Source organism: Manduca sexta, chromosome 27 (genome assembly GCF_014839805.1).
Source record: "Manduca sexta isolate Smith_Timp_Sample1 chromosome 27, JHU_Msex_v1.0, whole genome shotgun sequence".
NCBI lineage: Eukaryota > Metazoa > Arthropoda > Insecta > Lepidoptera > Sphingidae > Manduca > Manduca sexta.
In genome coordinates this window covers 11,166,024-11,181,527 of record NC_051141.1, presented here as the reverse complement: position 1 = coordinate 11,181,527, position 15,504 = coordinate 11,166,024, and the positions used below count along the sequence as shown (strand labels likewise).

The 15,504-nt window shown below is 35.7% G+C and overlaps 2 protein-coding genes across 3 annotated transcripts in view; both read right to left on the bottom strand.

Annotated features, from left to right (window-relative positions):
• Positions 1 to 1,449, bottom strand: part of LOC115447264 (tyrosine-protein phosphatase corkscrew) — a 37,006-nt gene extending 35,557 nt beyond the window's left edge. Inside the window, exon 1 of one of the 2 annotated variants that reach the window (XM_030174262.2) lies at positions 1,193 to 1,449. In XM_030174262.2, the coding sequence (XP_030030122.2) occupies positions 1,193 to 1,347 (155 nt within the window). In that variant the 5' untranslated portion in view covers positions 1,348 to 1,449. The remainder of the gene's footprint in view (positions 1 to 1,192) is intronic. The other variant, XM_030174263.2, reaches the window with a different exon arrangement.
• A 7,237-nt stretch (positions 1,450 to 8,686) lies between these two features.
• On the bottom strand, positions 8,687 to 13,955 carry LOC119190890 (sodium- and chloride-dependent creatine transporter 1-like). Its single transcript, XM_037444156.1, has 9 exons — positions 13,850 to 13,955; positions 13,587 to 13,729; positions 12,952 to 12,992; positions 12,551 to 12,643; positions 11,628 to 11,887; positions 11,118 to 11,131; positions 10,758 to 10,974; positions 10,004 to 10,269; positions 8,687 to 9,149 (listed from the first exon to the last, which is right to left on the bottom strand). Exons 1-9 carry the CDS (start codon positions 13,953 to 13,955, stop codon positions 8,706 to 8,708), a joined length of 1,584 nt encoding a protein of 527 aa, XP_037300053.1. The 3' UTR covers positions 8,687 to 8,705.
• Positions 13,956 to 15,504: the final 1,549 nt, after the last annotated feature.

Genomic DNA, 15,504 nt, shown 5'->3' with positions numbered 1-15,504 from the left:
TATAAATTTACTTTAACTAGGTAGGTTATATTTAGAAATGAATGTAAAAGTGATTAACGCTATTTAATATATTTTCTCAGATCTTTTTTAATTAACTTGGGGCTAATTTTTCGATCGTCAGATAACTAACTATATAAGTACTTCAAATAAAATAAATTCCGACTCAATATAAAACAATCTACAAATTTATTCATAGAAGTGTCTTTTTTATTTTTATCATGTTGCATTAAAATGCAACGAAACGATTTTGTGTCGTTTAAAAAATCAACCCTTAACCCAAAAAATACACCTTAGATGGTAAATAATATTTAGTGTGAACGCTTCCATCGAAATCAGCATTTGTGTTTTAATTTCAAAATATTTTGCGATCGGCCCATTTTCACCAAGACATTGATTATAAAAATGAATGATCACGTTGGGGGTGAAGAACCTTCAACGTATACCACCTTAAAAATGTAAACTACCTTCAACAGCGACATGAAATTTCAACAGTCAAGCAACTGTTACAGGGTCAGTAGTCAGTACTTAATTTGTTTTGGCAGATGGAAGAAAGCCGAATAGCGTGTAATAACTTCATGGTAGAAATAAAAAATTGAGAATTATAAAGTGGGTAGGGCAAATTTGCCAAAAAATATTAAATTCGAAATCCAGTCACAATTCTGTTTTGAAAAATGAATGTATTTGGTGTCTAAAATTTTTTTTTTAAACAATACATAACATAAAGAAATAAAATTTACTTAAATAAGCGAGCATGACAGTAAACATTTTGGTAGGTTGTGAACTCCATACTTATATAAAAAACTTTAAACTTAAAATAGATGTGCATGTAAATATCAATGCAGTTAAATGATTATTTTTTTCTTTCATTGCCAATAAAAAAGGTCTTATTACATAGGAAAAAAATATTATACTTTTTAAGTGGCAACGTACTATGTTAACATCATCTCGAACTTTGCACGTACTCCATCTAAATTGGCGCTTTTGCACTACAGAAACTTTAAGTTTAAGGAACATTAGTTCAACGTATAGAAAAAAAAATTAAGCTTGATTAATTTGCAATTGTACTCATTATTATTATTATTAACTATCTGTAATCACATAACTATGATATTCATTATGTACTTATGGGTTTTAATATGTCGGTGAGGATGAACGTCCCGCCAACCACGAATTAGATTAGTAAAGTACTTACTTCTTCAACATGAAAGCCTTGCTGAGTTCTTTGAGCACAGTAGAGACGATAGCGCCAGCAGCGGGCACCGCCAGCACGGAGGCGTCCATACACGCGGACAGCGCGGCCGGCGCGAGCACGCCGAGCCGGCTCAACCGAGGGCTGTCTCTCGACATCACTAGACACTGCACACGCGCGACCGGCAACCGCAAAGCGATCCGCTTCGCACGCGACACACAGCGTGAATGCGCCCGCGACCAACGCAATCTGCTGTTGACCGATCGGTAATCAATCGTTTTGATTCATCACGGCTATCGGAGACAAGGGCGAGGATTTTGAAGTAAACAATGCTTTCTTCGGTATTGAGTTTGTTGTAAGACAATAATAAAAGTTTCATCAAATATAAAATGTAGAGTTTGCGGTTCAATTCGAAGAGTCAAAGTTCGGGTCTATATATCTCCTTGTTGCTGACATTATATAAATTGCTTGTATTTATCCATTCTTATAATTATTATCGGTATTCAAAACACTTTCTTCGTCATATCTCCCGATATTTTTTATGCGTCTTGTTTTCCGTCCTTTTATTCAGACTAGTGGTCGCCTAATGATCAAAATTCGGTTCGCAATTCCTTTAATTTAAAAATTAGAAAGTTATTCAGGTTCTTCTGCACTCGTCTATATATATTATGAATTTTAATTATGCCAAGTCCCACAGTCTTCCATGCGGGCAGTTTGCTTAAGTTTTTCTTCGCGTATTAATGTATAGATCTAATCAATAGCGCCCGACGAACTGTTGTTTTCTAGACCTTGCTATTTCTTTTATAAGATAATGAGAATTACATTACACTCTAGTAGGTAAATTACCCCCACTTCTGCCACACGGTTTTCATTTATGGATCATACCAATGTTTGCGTCCATGTATAACAGTGCCATTTAAATTATGAAAAAATAATTGGCAAGTAAGTAATATGTAATACTAGTAGCCTCGATATTGGGGTAGAAAAAGAAATAATAATTGAGTAGAGCAATAGAGAAATTACAGTATCAGAAATTCGATCATCATAACCGACCAAACTAACATTTTGCAATAAAATAACAGGCAAATTTAAAGGTGAAACTTAAAGTAAACGCTCATATAGCGCACAAATTTAAAACCTGTCTATGAACAAGTTAGAAAAGCTAACCATTTTTGGATAACACGTAGGAATACTATTGAAACATTTAAAACGTAGCCATTATGCAAATCTATTTTGTGGCGCAATTTCCTTTGTATTAATTCATATTTCCTACATTATCATAGTGAATTTCGTCTGAAACTAAATGAGGCGTAGACGTAAATGACACACACAGAAGTAGTATTTCCTGAATGTTTAAATTTCCATCATCTCTCAGTTTCGATGTGGCAGAAGATCCTAACTTGAATCTGCTTGGCTCTGATTCATTTCGGTGAAAATGGGATCTAGGTAGTAATGTTAGATTGCAGATACCGATAGAAGTGCGTTCTTGTAGTATTACTAATTTAATTCTAGCTATAGAAAAAAGCTCTTTAAACAAAACTTCAGGTGTGAATCAATAAAATAAACTCGCAGTGGACACCAGATTTTATGCTTCATCTTTATGAAATTCACAAAGTGATGGTAAGAGACAAAATTATCACTTTAACTAATAAATATGATATATTAACTAAATCAGTACATTTGTAATATAAGTAGGTAACAGCAGAAACTCCACAAGGCACGGATCCTTAAAGAATGCAATTATAATAACAGTAAGTTCATTGCGATGATCAACGCACTTTATGACTTATCAAGTGGCTATTGGAAATACAAGCGTAGTTTTTTCTACATTCCTTAAATGAAGAAAAACGTTAAGGTTATAGGTACCCGCATTCGATTGTTTCGATACCTACGTCAAGTGAAGTTAATTTAGCTATTTGCAAGACAACGACGCTCGTGTTGCATTCTGTTTGGCTCTCGTCCAATGAATTCAATGGCGCTAATGGCGGACGCGTGACTACTTAATTATATTACTCTAACCCAAATTTGAATAACTTAGACATTAACACGTCTTGTTTGATATGAAAAATGATCATACCAACTTAAGATGCATGCCCCGGGCAGCCTGCCCCGAGCGGCGCCCTAACGGTATTTTAGTAGGTATCTCCACGAAATTTATAAAACGTAGAAAAAATAATTTATATTATATTTCGACAATATCTTACATTGGTATTTTAATTTTTTTATAATGTAGATATTGTGTCATTAATTTGGCGATAAAAATACACCCAAAATTAATATTTCCGTTCCTCCCCTCCTATAGAACCTCATTTTAATTTGAAAGCAAAACTATTAAATATACAATATAATAATGAAGATGTGGTAGTATTCAATTCTCAATTATACCTAAAATTATTTTATTTTATAAATTATTCGTAATCTTTGTATATTCCCTACTTAACTCGTGCACCGAAAATGTATGGAACGAATGCTCAAAGCCGTTTGCCCAGAGGAAAGTCTTAAAATATAAATAAAACATACATCAGCCTTGTTATTTGCAATAACTGATATAGGTATTGTGCGTACTACAAAACACTGCCTCTATGAAACATCCCTCTACATTTATTTTTAACGGCGACAAACCTGTCACTAAGCATCGTCAACCCTATAAATTAAACCTATTTACCTGTTATGCGGGTGACTATAAAAATGGTAGTAAGAAAAATTTTCTTCCATAAAGAAACTTCAATGTATACTTACCACTAGCTCTTGAACGCTGTTCTGCTTGCGTGATTTTATAAGCAGCCTCTATATAATAATATCAACAATAATATTCTATTAGGATGTTATTATTAGAAACAATAATATCCTATTAGGATTTTTAGAAGCATTCCAATATATTCTAATTTTGACCATTGACCCTACACACAAAAGATATATGTTTACCTAAGTCGATGGAATCAGCTTTACGTGTTTTGAGTCTTGTAAAGTATTTTAGGTAAGTAAGTAGTCAGAATAATTCAATGAAGACCTTCGGGATTTTCCAATACTTCAAAAGGAAATACAAATCAATGATGATTTTTAAATAGGCGCGTAAGATGCAGATTGATCTCAGTAAGATGACTCACAATACGCTAGCGTATAATGTGCATGCATCAATGAATGCAATTTCAGACTCAGACGGTTTTTAGTTGCTCATCAGAACATCAGACTTGCTTTAGGAACAGAAAAGGAATCGCATGTTATTAATAAAATTATCAAAAGTATGAAGGCTAAAAGATTAAATGAGATCATAAGACTATATAAGAAACAAACACTTCTATTTAGAATAACAGAATATTACGATAAATTGTGATTATTGTGTCGCTATTTAATTAAAAATGCATGTATATGTTTTTAAATATTGGGTAAACTTTATTATTTAAAATCATGACTTATACTTTCCCGGGATAAGAGTCGCACTCGATACTTTTGTAAGATAAAAAATAACCTATGTCGTTCCTTATGACTCATAGGTACTGCGACTAAATGTAATCAAAACCATGTCAATGATTCAGACATTTAGGTACCAGAGTAGAGTCTGACAGAGTATAAAAGAGATACTTTCACATTTATAAAATTAGTGGTAACGGATAATGTTCTTCATGATAACTTTGGCATTGTTGTTTCCTACACAACAATGAAACAGAATATAAAAAAATTAACCCGCCGCGATACCACTACACGTCCTTTTCTTCCCTCGACTACTCTTACTTCTTTCCAATTGCTCACATCAAGGCCATATTAATATTATTTTACAGCAAAAAAGGCATCCATGGCTAGCCAAGTACAATGAGTTAAGCTACGGGCACCGTCCGAGCAAGAGTCGATCCGTGACGACTGACGGCGGACGCACACCACCGTTACACCGCCCCACCTCTCACCAAACATTGACAAACTGATCAACCGTTTGCGGAAGAGACTATCCGTACTCGGGTCTGTGAAGGGGCCCAAAGTCGATTATGTTATAATACGTGGATTCTGAACTACTTGCCGACGATACAAAAAGTGAGATGACACATGAACATACTAACATTTTGGATTTAATTATATGTATTGTACGTTAAACGTAAAATGCAACTGTTACATAAAACGCTTTAAAAATTTTACAAATGAGTTTTATACATTTAAAGCGTCGTAAAATGTGAACTAAAATAAGTATTTAAACAAAATTACTAAGGTATAAAATAGCGTTTTATCCCAATCTCAGTTCGCAAACGGGAGACCTGTCCACCGACTGCGCACCTCGATTACGCCTCTACACAGATCAATCATGTTTAAAGACATTGGTTTAACTGTATCTATTCTAGAACGGTTAACTAAATTTGTGACAAAAGTTCAACGGTTGTAATAGTTACGAAGAGTTATGATCGTAAATGTTTTGTGAAATTAAGTCCACAAAACTTAGTACAGATTATAAGTGTAGTTAATAAATGTTTATTCTTTGTTTTTTTCTGTCACAAGGCCTTTATATTTTTTTAAATATTGAGAAGTTAAGTACCTACTAAATTAATAAAACGAAAACAATAACTATCAAACCGCAATAGAACTAATTTTGTAGTTTGGGGTGTCCCTTAAAGTAGAAACCAAATATCCTCATTCGAACCGAAGTTTCGTTGAAGTCGATAATATTACAGTTTACTATACAACTCGGTAACGACCGGCGGATGTGGTTTGCATGAAGTAGTTGTTTCAAGTGTTTCTTCTCTGACAAAAGTAACAAGAAAGTTGTAGAGTTTGATAGCTTTTGTTTTCCTTTTATTAAGTTCTTAACTTCTCAATATTTAAGAAATCATAAAAGCCTTGTGATTGATGGTATTTGCGTTAATCAGTGTACCATTAACTAGAAAAAAAAAATTATTAACTACACTTATAATCTGTACTAAGTAAGTATGAATCTAATATTATTAAATACAGGAATTCTTCTACAAATATATTTCCATGTTACTTGTCTTGTACTTGTCATAAATTTTGTTTTGATCGACTCATTGTTAACACTTGATATGTTTATCTATGTTTTCTAGTAAAAAAGTAAGGGGATGGAAAAAAAAATACAGGTAACAAGTTTTTAATAGGTAAGTGAAGTGATAGCTGAAACACCGATGTTGATTTCTAACTTAAAATATTAGGCAATGTTAATATTAACGAACCATGAAAATATAATATTATTAAGTAACTTATTTTTTTTTTATGATTCTCGAAACATGATGTCTATTTCTAAACAAATAAAATGATAAACGTCCGGAATACACAATTGCGTCTATGAAATGGATACACTATAAAATAAATAGCTGAATAAGTTGAGGAAGTTGGCGTTTTATTGCAAAACCTTCAATTAAATGTTAGGTATGTTCCGACACAAGTGACGTTTAACCAAACGCCACAGTGTATTTTTCAAGTAGCCTCATATTAATCAAGTAGACACTTATCTTCTATTTTCCTTGGTTGCACGTACGCATAAACAGAAATGGTAGTTAAACCATTAGCCATATATAAAGATATAATAATAATAATATAATATCAGCCCTGTATTATATACTTGCCCACTGCTGAGCACGGGCCTCCTCTACTACTGAGAGGGATTAGGCCTTAGTCCACCACGCTGGCCTAGTGCGGATTGGTAGACTTCACACACATTCGAAATTCCTATAGAGAACTTCTCAGATGTGCAGGTTTCCTCACGATGTTTTCCTTCAACGTTAAAGCGAACGATAAATTCACAAAGAATACACACATGATTTTTTAGAAAAGTCAGTGGTGTTTACCCTTGGGATTTGAACCTGCGGACATTCGTCTCGGCAGTCCGTTCCACACCCAACTAGGCTATCACCGCTTACTAGGCTATCGCCGCTTATAAAGATATACCTATTACCTACCACTTATTTTCCTGAAAGGTGAATCCATACAATAGTAATATTCGGCGGAATTAGAAATAGAGAAATGTGTTGTAACTTATATAAGATATCGCTGTGGTCAGAATTAATTACCTTTATTTGAGACTGGCGTCAACTTTCTTGCTGCCACAGGACGTGTCACAAATGATGCCCCGGTGCCGACAAAATGTAAGATTGAGTTTTCGGCAGTAATTATATTTGCTGTAAATACACCACCACTGCGGCATATTGCGATGTAGGTAGGCTATAGTTATATATACATGTATATATATATATATATATATATGTATATATATATATATATATATATATATATATATATATATATATATATATATATATATATATATTATGTTTCATGCTATTATTATTTTTTCAAACGACAGCCACAAGAAATCCTGCCTTTAGGCCTGTTCAAACCCGTTACCGAATCTTGTATTGAAACTTCAGAAAAATAGTGCACAAAACACTGTGCTAGTGTAACTGATATAAATCTTGTAATAAACTAGCATTAATGCATTTGAAAGTTTGCCTTACCCAATGCAAAATGTTAATTTTATTTTCTGTATATTTATGCCTTTCTATAATTCGAAAAGTCTGGGATGTTGAGTGGAGAGTTTTCACTGCAAACATCTGTTCCTAGTAAAGTTAAATGTCTGACGAAAATTATTAACCAGTATATCACTCTTTAAAATAATTGTTGTATTTTTTCATAATATGCAAACAGGATCCACTCTGACCTTAGCAACGCGAGATGCAGTCTACTATGTAATAGACGAGACGCAGCCTCCTGCAATAAACAATTATAACCAACATCTGTATAATGCAAATCCTACACAAGGCTGAAAAGTTGATAAAGGTAGAAAACTATATTTAGGACCTGCGACAGAGCCGCTACCGACCCACAGTAACAGCGTATTTTTGGAAGCATTATTTTATAGGAGTAAACATACCTACTGAAAGTCTATGTACAACTCCCCATGTAGCCACTTCACCAGGGTAAAAACAAAGTATTCCGACAACCGAATCACCAAGACATAACATAAACGGATTGTTTGGTAAAGGCTGTTAAATATAAAACTACGCCACACAAAGGTAAATCCGGGTAGCATTCTTAATAACCCTAAAATATCAAATTCACACAACAATAAAATCTGTCATAATTTATATGATCATATACAAACAATGCTCAAAAAACAAGCGGACATTAAACAAACTCAATAGACGAGTCATCGCACCGCCACCTTTCAGCCTGACGCAATTAGGCCGTGATGGGAATCTGTAATGGCCCTATCTCGACCAACAAAGGTCCAGCCCATGTAAGGCGTCAGTCATCTTCCTAAAGGAAGGTCAAAGCAACCACAAAAGTCACGTAGGCCGTGTCTGTTGACCGACCACTTCCGCAAGTTTAGTACCGTATTTACGTCACCTAATCGGTTTTCGTGGTTAGTTTGTTTGGTTATCCCAGACAACAAGGATAAACTACCCTGGTTTATTCAATGTCGTTGTTATACCGGAACATGGGTGGTTGAATATCTATTTTAATATTTTCACAGCATTGCATATAAAGTTAGAAAATGTACGATTTAAACATGTACTTACATTTATTTCAAAACATTGTCACTTACATATCTATCAATAACATTATTATTAGTTTCCTTAGGATCTATGGTGTCCTTACTGATGCTAATAATATCTGAATTCCTCTTGAAGACGTTCGAGACGGCCCAGTCGAGGGACTTCGACCGTCTCCTTTCGCTAACATGTTCGTGTAACACATGTGTTAAGTATTTTTTTCTGTACACCGTGTACAACCAATCGTCAGAGTTCGATCGTCTTTTGAAATCCGTAATTTGCTTGGTGTTAGTAACATTGGGCACGTGCAGGATGCTAGGCCTCGTGGACAACTGTCCAAGCTGTCTTCTGTAGTATCTGTTTCTTGGCATATTACCCCTGTCGGCCTCTTCTCGGCTGGCTAACCAGTAATAGTGGGTGATCGGGTCCCGCGGGCCCCAATGGCGGGATGGTTTGAATGATGAAGTAAGTTTCTGCAAATAAAAAATCTTGGACTTATTACATTATGTCAGCCGTTAAAACATAAAAGTTTATTATATTTTGTAATTGTATAGCAACGGATTTATAGACATCGATCCCTTTCCAATAACCATTACTAATCAGGCTCTATACCTTACTAAAAGAGTGATTATCTTTACTGCTTTATAACATTCTTCCTCACATTAAATAATGTAATATGCAAACACTAATATAACGCAAATTATTCTATTAAATATTTTAACGAAATGCCTATTATTAATTGTATTATTCATATATTACCTATGTATTAATATGTTTATCAAATTGTTCTAAAAACAAAAACTATCTTGAAGGACAAAATCTTCCAAAACAAATAAAGTAACTCGCACGTGGTCCTGGGCTACGGCCCAAATGCTCATAAGTACATCTCTACGCAACAGTTTAAAGGAAACACACAGGTTTACATATTCAAACCACGCGCGCATATGCTGTGTATTTAGAAGGTCAGGGTCTTATTAAAATTAAAGCGGTAGGAAATATAGCAGCGTTCGCAAAGGATATCGCTTGAATCAACATAGGAATGCTTAATTACTCTCGCCTAGCCGAGTGAACCAATCACGCATCATGTCTAGTCAGGTATGAGTAATGACTTAGAGCCGAGGTAACAAGGTCTGATATAATTATAAATAAAACCAATGCCCAATTCCCAGCTCGACCCAGCTCCCCGGTGGCGAAGCGTGTTCTTCATAACTCGCGCATCAATGATCATATCGTCAAAAAATTTCTAACAGCAATTAATTTTAAAAATCAATATCATATTCGCAAAGCAATATTAAGATAATAATAAATTTAATAAATATTATCTTACCCCAATAAAATCGTATTGTACTTGTCTACAAATGGATACTGTAGCGAAGACTAAGAAGATGACGACGGCAGTCGCAGTAGTTGCCGCGAGAGAGCTCGCCGTCCAAGGAGGCTCGGTCCACGCCGGGTCGCCGATAAATATCGTCGCACTCCACCAAACGAATATAGGAGCAATGATTCCCGGCGCGGCGCACCAGCCCCACACCCAGGACTTGCACAACTCACTGCCAGTCAAGAACTCTACGTCTTCTACTAACACTTTCCACCCTAAAATAAACCACAATATTTACAATATATATTAAGTATAGTCCCTATTACGAGACTTTAAACTGTTTCTGTTTTTATTTATTTTTTGCGACTCATAGCTGTATAAAATATAATATTTTATCAAATATGTATGTACTATGGTATGTAAGTACCAACAATAATAAAATACTTGTAAAGAGTATTAAAACTAAATTCGGAAGGTGATCATTACTAAAAGGTTAACATAATCAGAATCTGCCGGTATCTCCCAAGACATATCTTAGCATTTTTAGGTGTAACTGGGTGGCGACAGGAGCATCAACAGCAAGCACACTTCCACGAAATCCATTCCCAGGCAATTCGCGTTTGTATTATTGAACGCTCGAACACGTTTTAATTGTTGGGAATCCAACGCATTACATCAGCAGTGCGATTATTAGTAACAATGTTAGTTACTATTTATCGTATTATTTAATTATCAGTTATATTGTATAATAAAGAGTACCTACCATAGATGAAATTGAACGCTAAAATCTCAACGATGGTTGCTACGCTAGTCAGGAATGGAACCGCGGTGTCTTCTATGAGCGTGAGCGCCGGTATTCTGCCAGCCAGTGCCGCCAGAGACACGCCAGCGCCCGCGATGGACGCCCCAAACGACACTACTCGCCACTTAACCCCACCGACACGACGCAATCGGTCGTATATCGGAAGCAGTAAGGTAAGCTTCCAATGGAAATACATGGCCATTAATAACAATAAATTTATAAGACAAAAATACATATACATAGCGTCATAATATAATGTCGACAAAATTTAATAAAAAATATTGTAAATAAACTACGTTAGAATTCATAATTAAATCTTACCATTGTTATAATTCCTGGATAGAAAACAACATAGCAAATATGAGCATCGGCCACACAATATCCAAGCCATTCCGATCGGCAGTGCGGTAAGTTTCGACGAGCACAGCCATCATGCCAGTGTCTCTCCCGACATCTCCTGCAGGACTCACACCAAACCAAAACAGTAAGCTGGTCCAGCTTGCCAGAATATTTGTTGTCACAAATACCAATGCTGACCTAAAATGTTTTTTAATTATACACATTGATGAAATAGAACAATACACGTATTTCGTTTACTTTATTTTATTTAATTTCAATTATAAGAAAGGTATGGAAATGTACATTTATTTAAAACACAGTACTCATCTGATGACTTGGCAATGTGACTACATATGGCTATTAACACAAATACTGGTCAAACATTTTTTATAAAACTAAATACACATTTTTTTCTTTTTGTTATGTTCTTATCGTACCAGTACAATTAGAATCTATATTCGAAGAGATAGGTAGTTTTAATACACAACTTACCATTGAACGTTTGTGCTAGCGTACACGGAATCCCCGTGGATATGAGGAAGCCTCCCGCGATCTGCGTGGACAAGAGTGCCTGCACCACCGCGCCGTGCCAGATGTCCGGGTGCAAGAAGTTACTCCAGTCGTTGCTGGCCAATATCGAGGAAATGTTGGCGCTGTCTCCAAGCACGGAGGCTAATACGATACATAGCAACAACAGTATGGGTCCGCACACGTAATATATTCGTTTTATTAATTTTACTGGACTGTAAAATCTGAGAAGAAAAAAATAATAATTATAAAATATAATTGAGGGGTTATAGGACAAATTAAAAAAAACTGCTTTCCTCATATTACTCCTTTTTCCTTATTCACGAGTGCGGACAGGTATTATCACATCCACATTCCGCACGCCATCTTACATCTTGTGTAACGGAGGTTTATCTTATTACCATTTACTGGGCCCAATACCAAACTCCAGGCAAATATAAGCAGAAACACCTCATATATACCCTTTGGTAATCGAACACAAAACCTCAGGACGATTTTCGTATCGCAATAAAACTGCATTATGTAATTTATAGGTCCTAGGTATATAGGTAAAAGCGGCGATAGACTCGTTGGTAGTCGAACGGACTGTCGTGACGAAAGTCCGCAGGTTCAAAACCCAAGGGTCCGTACCTGCCTCGGACTTTTCAAAAAGTGATGTGTGTATTCTTTGTGAATAACCGCTTGCCTTAATGGTGAAGGAAAATAACGTGAGACCTGCATACCAGAGAAGTTCTATGTAAGAATTTTCGGGGTATGTGAAGTCTGCCAATCCGCGCTAGGCCCGCGAGGTGGACAAAAAGCCCAATCCCCTACCAGTCGTAGAGGAGGTCCGTGCCCAACAGTGGGACAGCATATAACAGGGCTGATATTATTATATAAGTACTTACATGAAAGGAAACGCAATCCACAAAACCACGATTATCAACGCTACAGCTAAATAATACTCCGGGTTCTCGGTAATGGGCGACATAAAAGTAGCGCTGAAAAAGCATTTATTTATGTACTACTTAGTAACTTACTTTATATTATTTTGTGTAATTATTCTGTTCCTAGAAATATTTGTATTGTTAGAGCATGAACAAAAACAGGTCGCCGAATTCTTGTTAATTTGAAAGTAGACACGTGATTCTTGTGTGAGACGTTCAATTTGTTATGCAAGCTGGACTTAAGTAGTAAATGTTTTGTATAGTCCAAAATCTAGCACCATCGTTGAACTCCCCGCGCAAACCATACATTTTATTTAGTATTTTATAAATTAAGGTCTAAAAAAATACGAAACGGTACTCACTCCAGACATTCAGACGCATTCAAATTTCTTCTAATGTCTTCCTGAAAGAACGCGTTATAATAATTAAACGCAATACATACTAATATAGTAAACACACACACACACACACACTCACACACACACACCAAAGTGGTAATCCGGGGCATAGCTAGTATACCCACTTTCCGCCGTAGGTATGTGTTCCGTCCCAAGATGTGATAAGGGGCGCAGTACAGGGCACAGTTTTCAGAAACCCGGATGATACTAAGTAGAAAAACCCAATATCACTTTGCCCGATCCGAGGATTGAACCCGAGACCTCAGCACTGCAGGCGTGCCGTGATACAACTACACCAACGAGTAGTCACTTAATTATTATTTTAAAACTATATACAAAATCGGGAAAAGCTTCATTTAGATTTTTCCCGGAACTGGGGCCTTCCAGAGGAGGTTCACATCGAGCAGGCGGCTTATAGTGAAAGCTAATACGAATGCTTGTTATATTTTGTTACGCCTTCGACCAATTTCATATGATAGTAGCATAAAAGCATTGTATTATTCTATTTAATATTGTGGATGGCAGAAGATTCTAAAACAATTGATTTAGAAAATGTATATTAATATGTATCGTCAGTTAGTTAGGTGTATCATACTTGCCTCCTCTGTTATCAATTCCATGCAATCCAAGAAAGGGATTGAATTACTTAACGTGTACAAAAAATATGTAACAGTCAGGGCCACATAAATACTGGTGTACACGGATCCCAAAAATGACACCAGCATTCTCAAGTAACCAACACCTGAAAAAATAAAGAGTTATTATTTAACTATAAATACTTAAACTTTTATGGCACGAAATAACTTGCAAACAAGTTATAATTCGTGTATCAATTTGAAATTCATTGCGAATGATCAGTTACCTCTAAAGAATGGTACAGCCCTCCATACTCCAACTGCATCTTTTGTTGGGCTGAGCTGACCGATAGCAAGGTGTAGCAAAACTACCGGTAGGGCGACTGTTACCATGACAACAGACAATACCAGAGCGTAAGTGACACCTCCATACCGAAACGCATCTCGAGGAACGCGCCATGTGCTATTGAAACTGAATGCCACGGCTAAGGTGCAGAGATGAGCCCGTATAAGGCAAACTCAGCCATTCCTATTAGACAAAAATGATACATCATTATATCTTTGATTAATTGGCTTGATATAAACAAAAATTAATATCTATGTATTTAATATTCAAGTAGATAATATAGGATAATAATATAATATAGATAACAATGCAATTTTTAGATTAAAACAGCGGCTAACGGATCGATGTGTTCTCTAGTATTGTGGATGGTTAGTGAGGGTTGGAACTACTTACCATCAGGAGACCCATTAGTGTTGCTCTACTATTAAAGACATAAGTAATATTTACGTAGCACCTTATGTTTAGTGCTCTGTGTAGTGTGTGTGCTAAGAGTCCGTTCACACAATAAATACACTCTTCACATAAAACCACATTTATTATTAGCACTAGTAACACTACAGTCTACAGTTTATAATTACCAAGAAGTTGCACTTTGTTTACCTCTATACCTTACTCGCTCTGATGCACTTATACGCACTGTTCTTCCTTCACTACTCGCTCTGATTTACATGGTTGCTTTGGATTCCCGAACTGACGAGGCAAGATTCCCCCAACCCTTATACATATGGGTCGGAGAATCTTGACATCGCGATGTACAAAATTAAAGAAATTGTACAGCGCCATCTATTGCCCTAATTTATGACTACTGTACGTCATTACTTATTACAACGCCATCTTTTAGTTTTCGATGGATTAAATTGTCTATTTTATTAATTGATCTTTGAACATGCCAGCCCACCAACACCATTTAGTGACGAAATGGTCTTCATAATTCAAATGTTGGACTCCGCCCACCATGGCAATATAAATAAAATTACATTACATTTGTACTTATCAATGAGCGAATATAAACAAATGTGACAATATCCTAAATAAACTTAACTTAATGACAACTAAATTAGCATTGATTTGGTAACAAATACAGAAAACCTTAACTAATACTTATTATCTAATTACAAATAATTCTAACTTAGTAATAACAGTCACCATTAGCAGGTAAAATACATAGTTTGGACGTAGGTCGTTTGATGATTGACGACTTGGTGCGTAATGTAAATCCACACGAGTAATTTGATCTTGCCCTGGGTGTTTTTCTAGTATTCGACCTAACAACCATCGAATAGTGTGGTAAGTCACCGCTCCTTAATTAGTACTATATCTCCTATGTTTGGTTCTGGGACTTGTTAGTCCATTTATATCTGTGTAAGAGATTTGTTAAATATTCATTACTCCAACGTCGCCAAAAGCTTTGATACATTTTTTAAAGTAACTACATCTACTAAGTGAATTGATCTTCGAACTTTCATAATTAGGATCAGGCACTGCAACTAATGGTTCGCCTATTAGAAAATGTCCTGGTGTTAATGGAAGAGGTTCAATCACGTCGGTGTTGTCCATGACCGTTATTGGTCTAGAGTTTAAACAAGCTTCTATTTA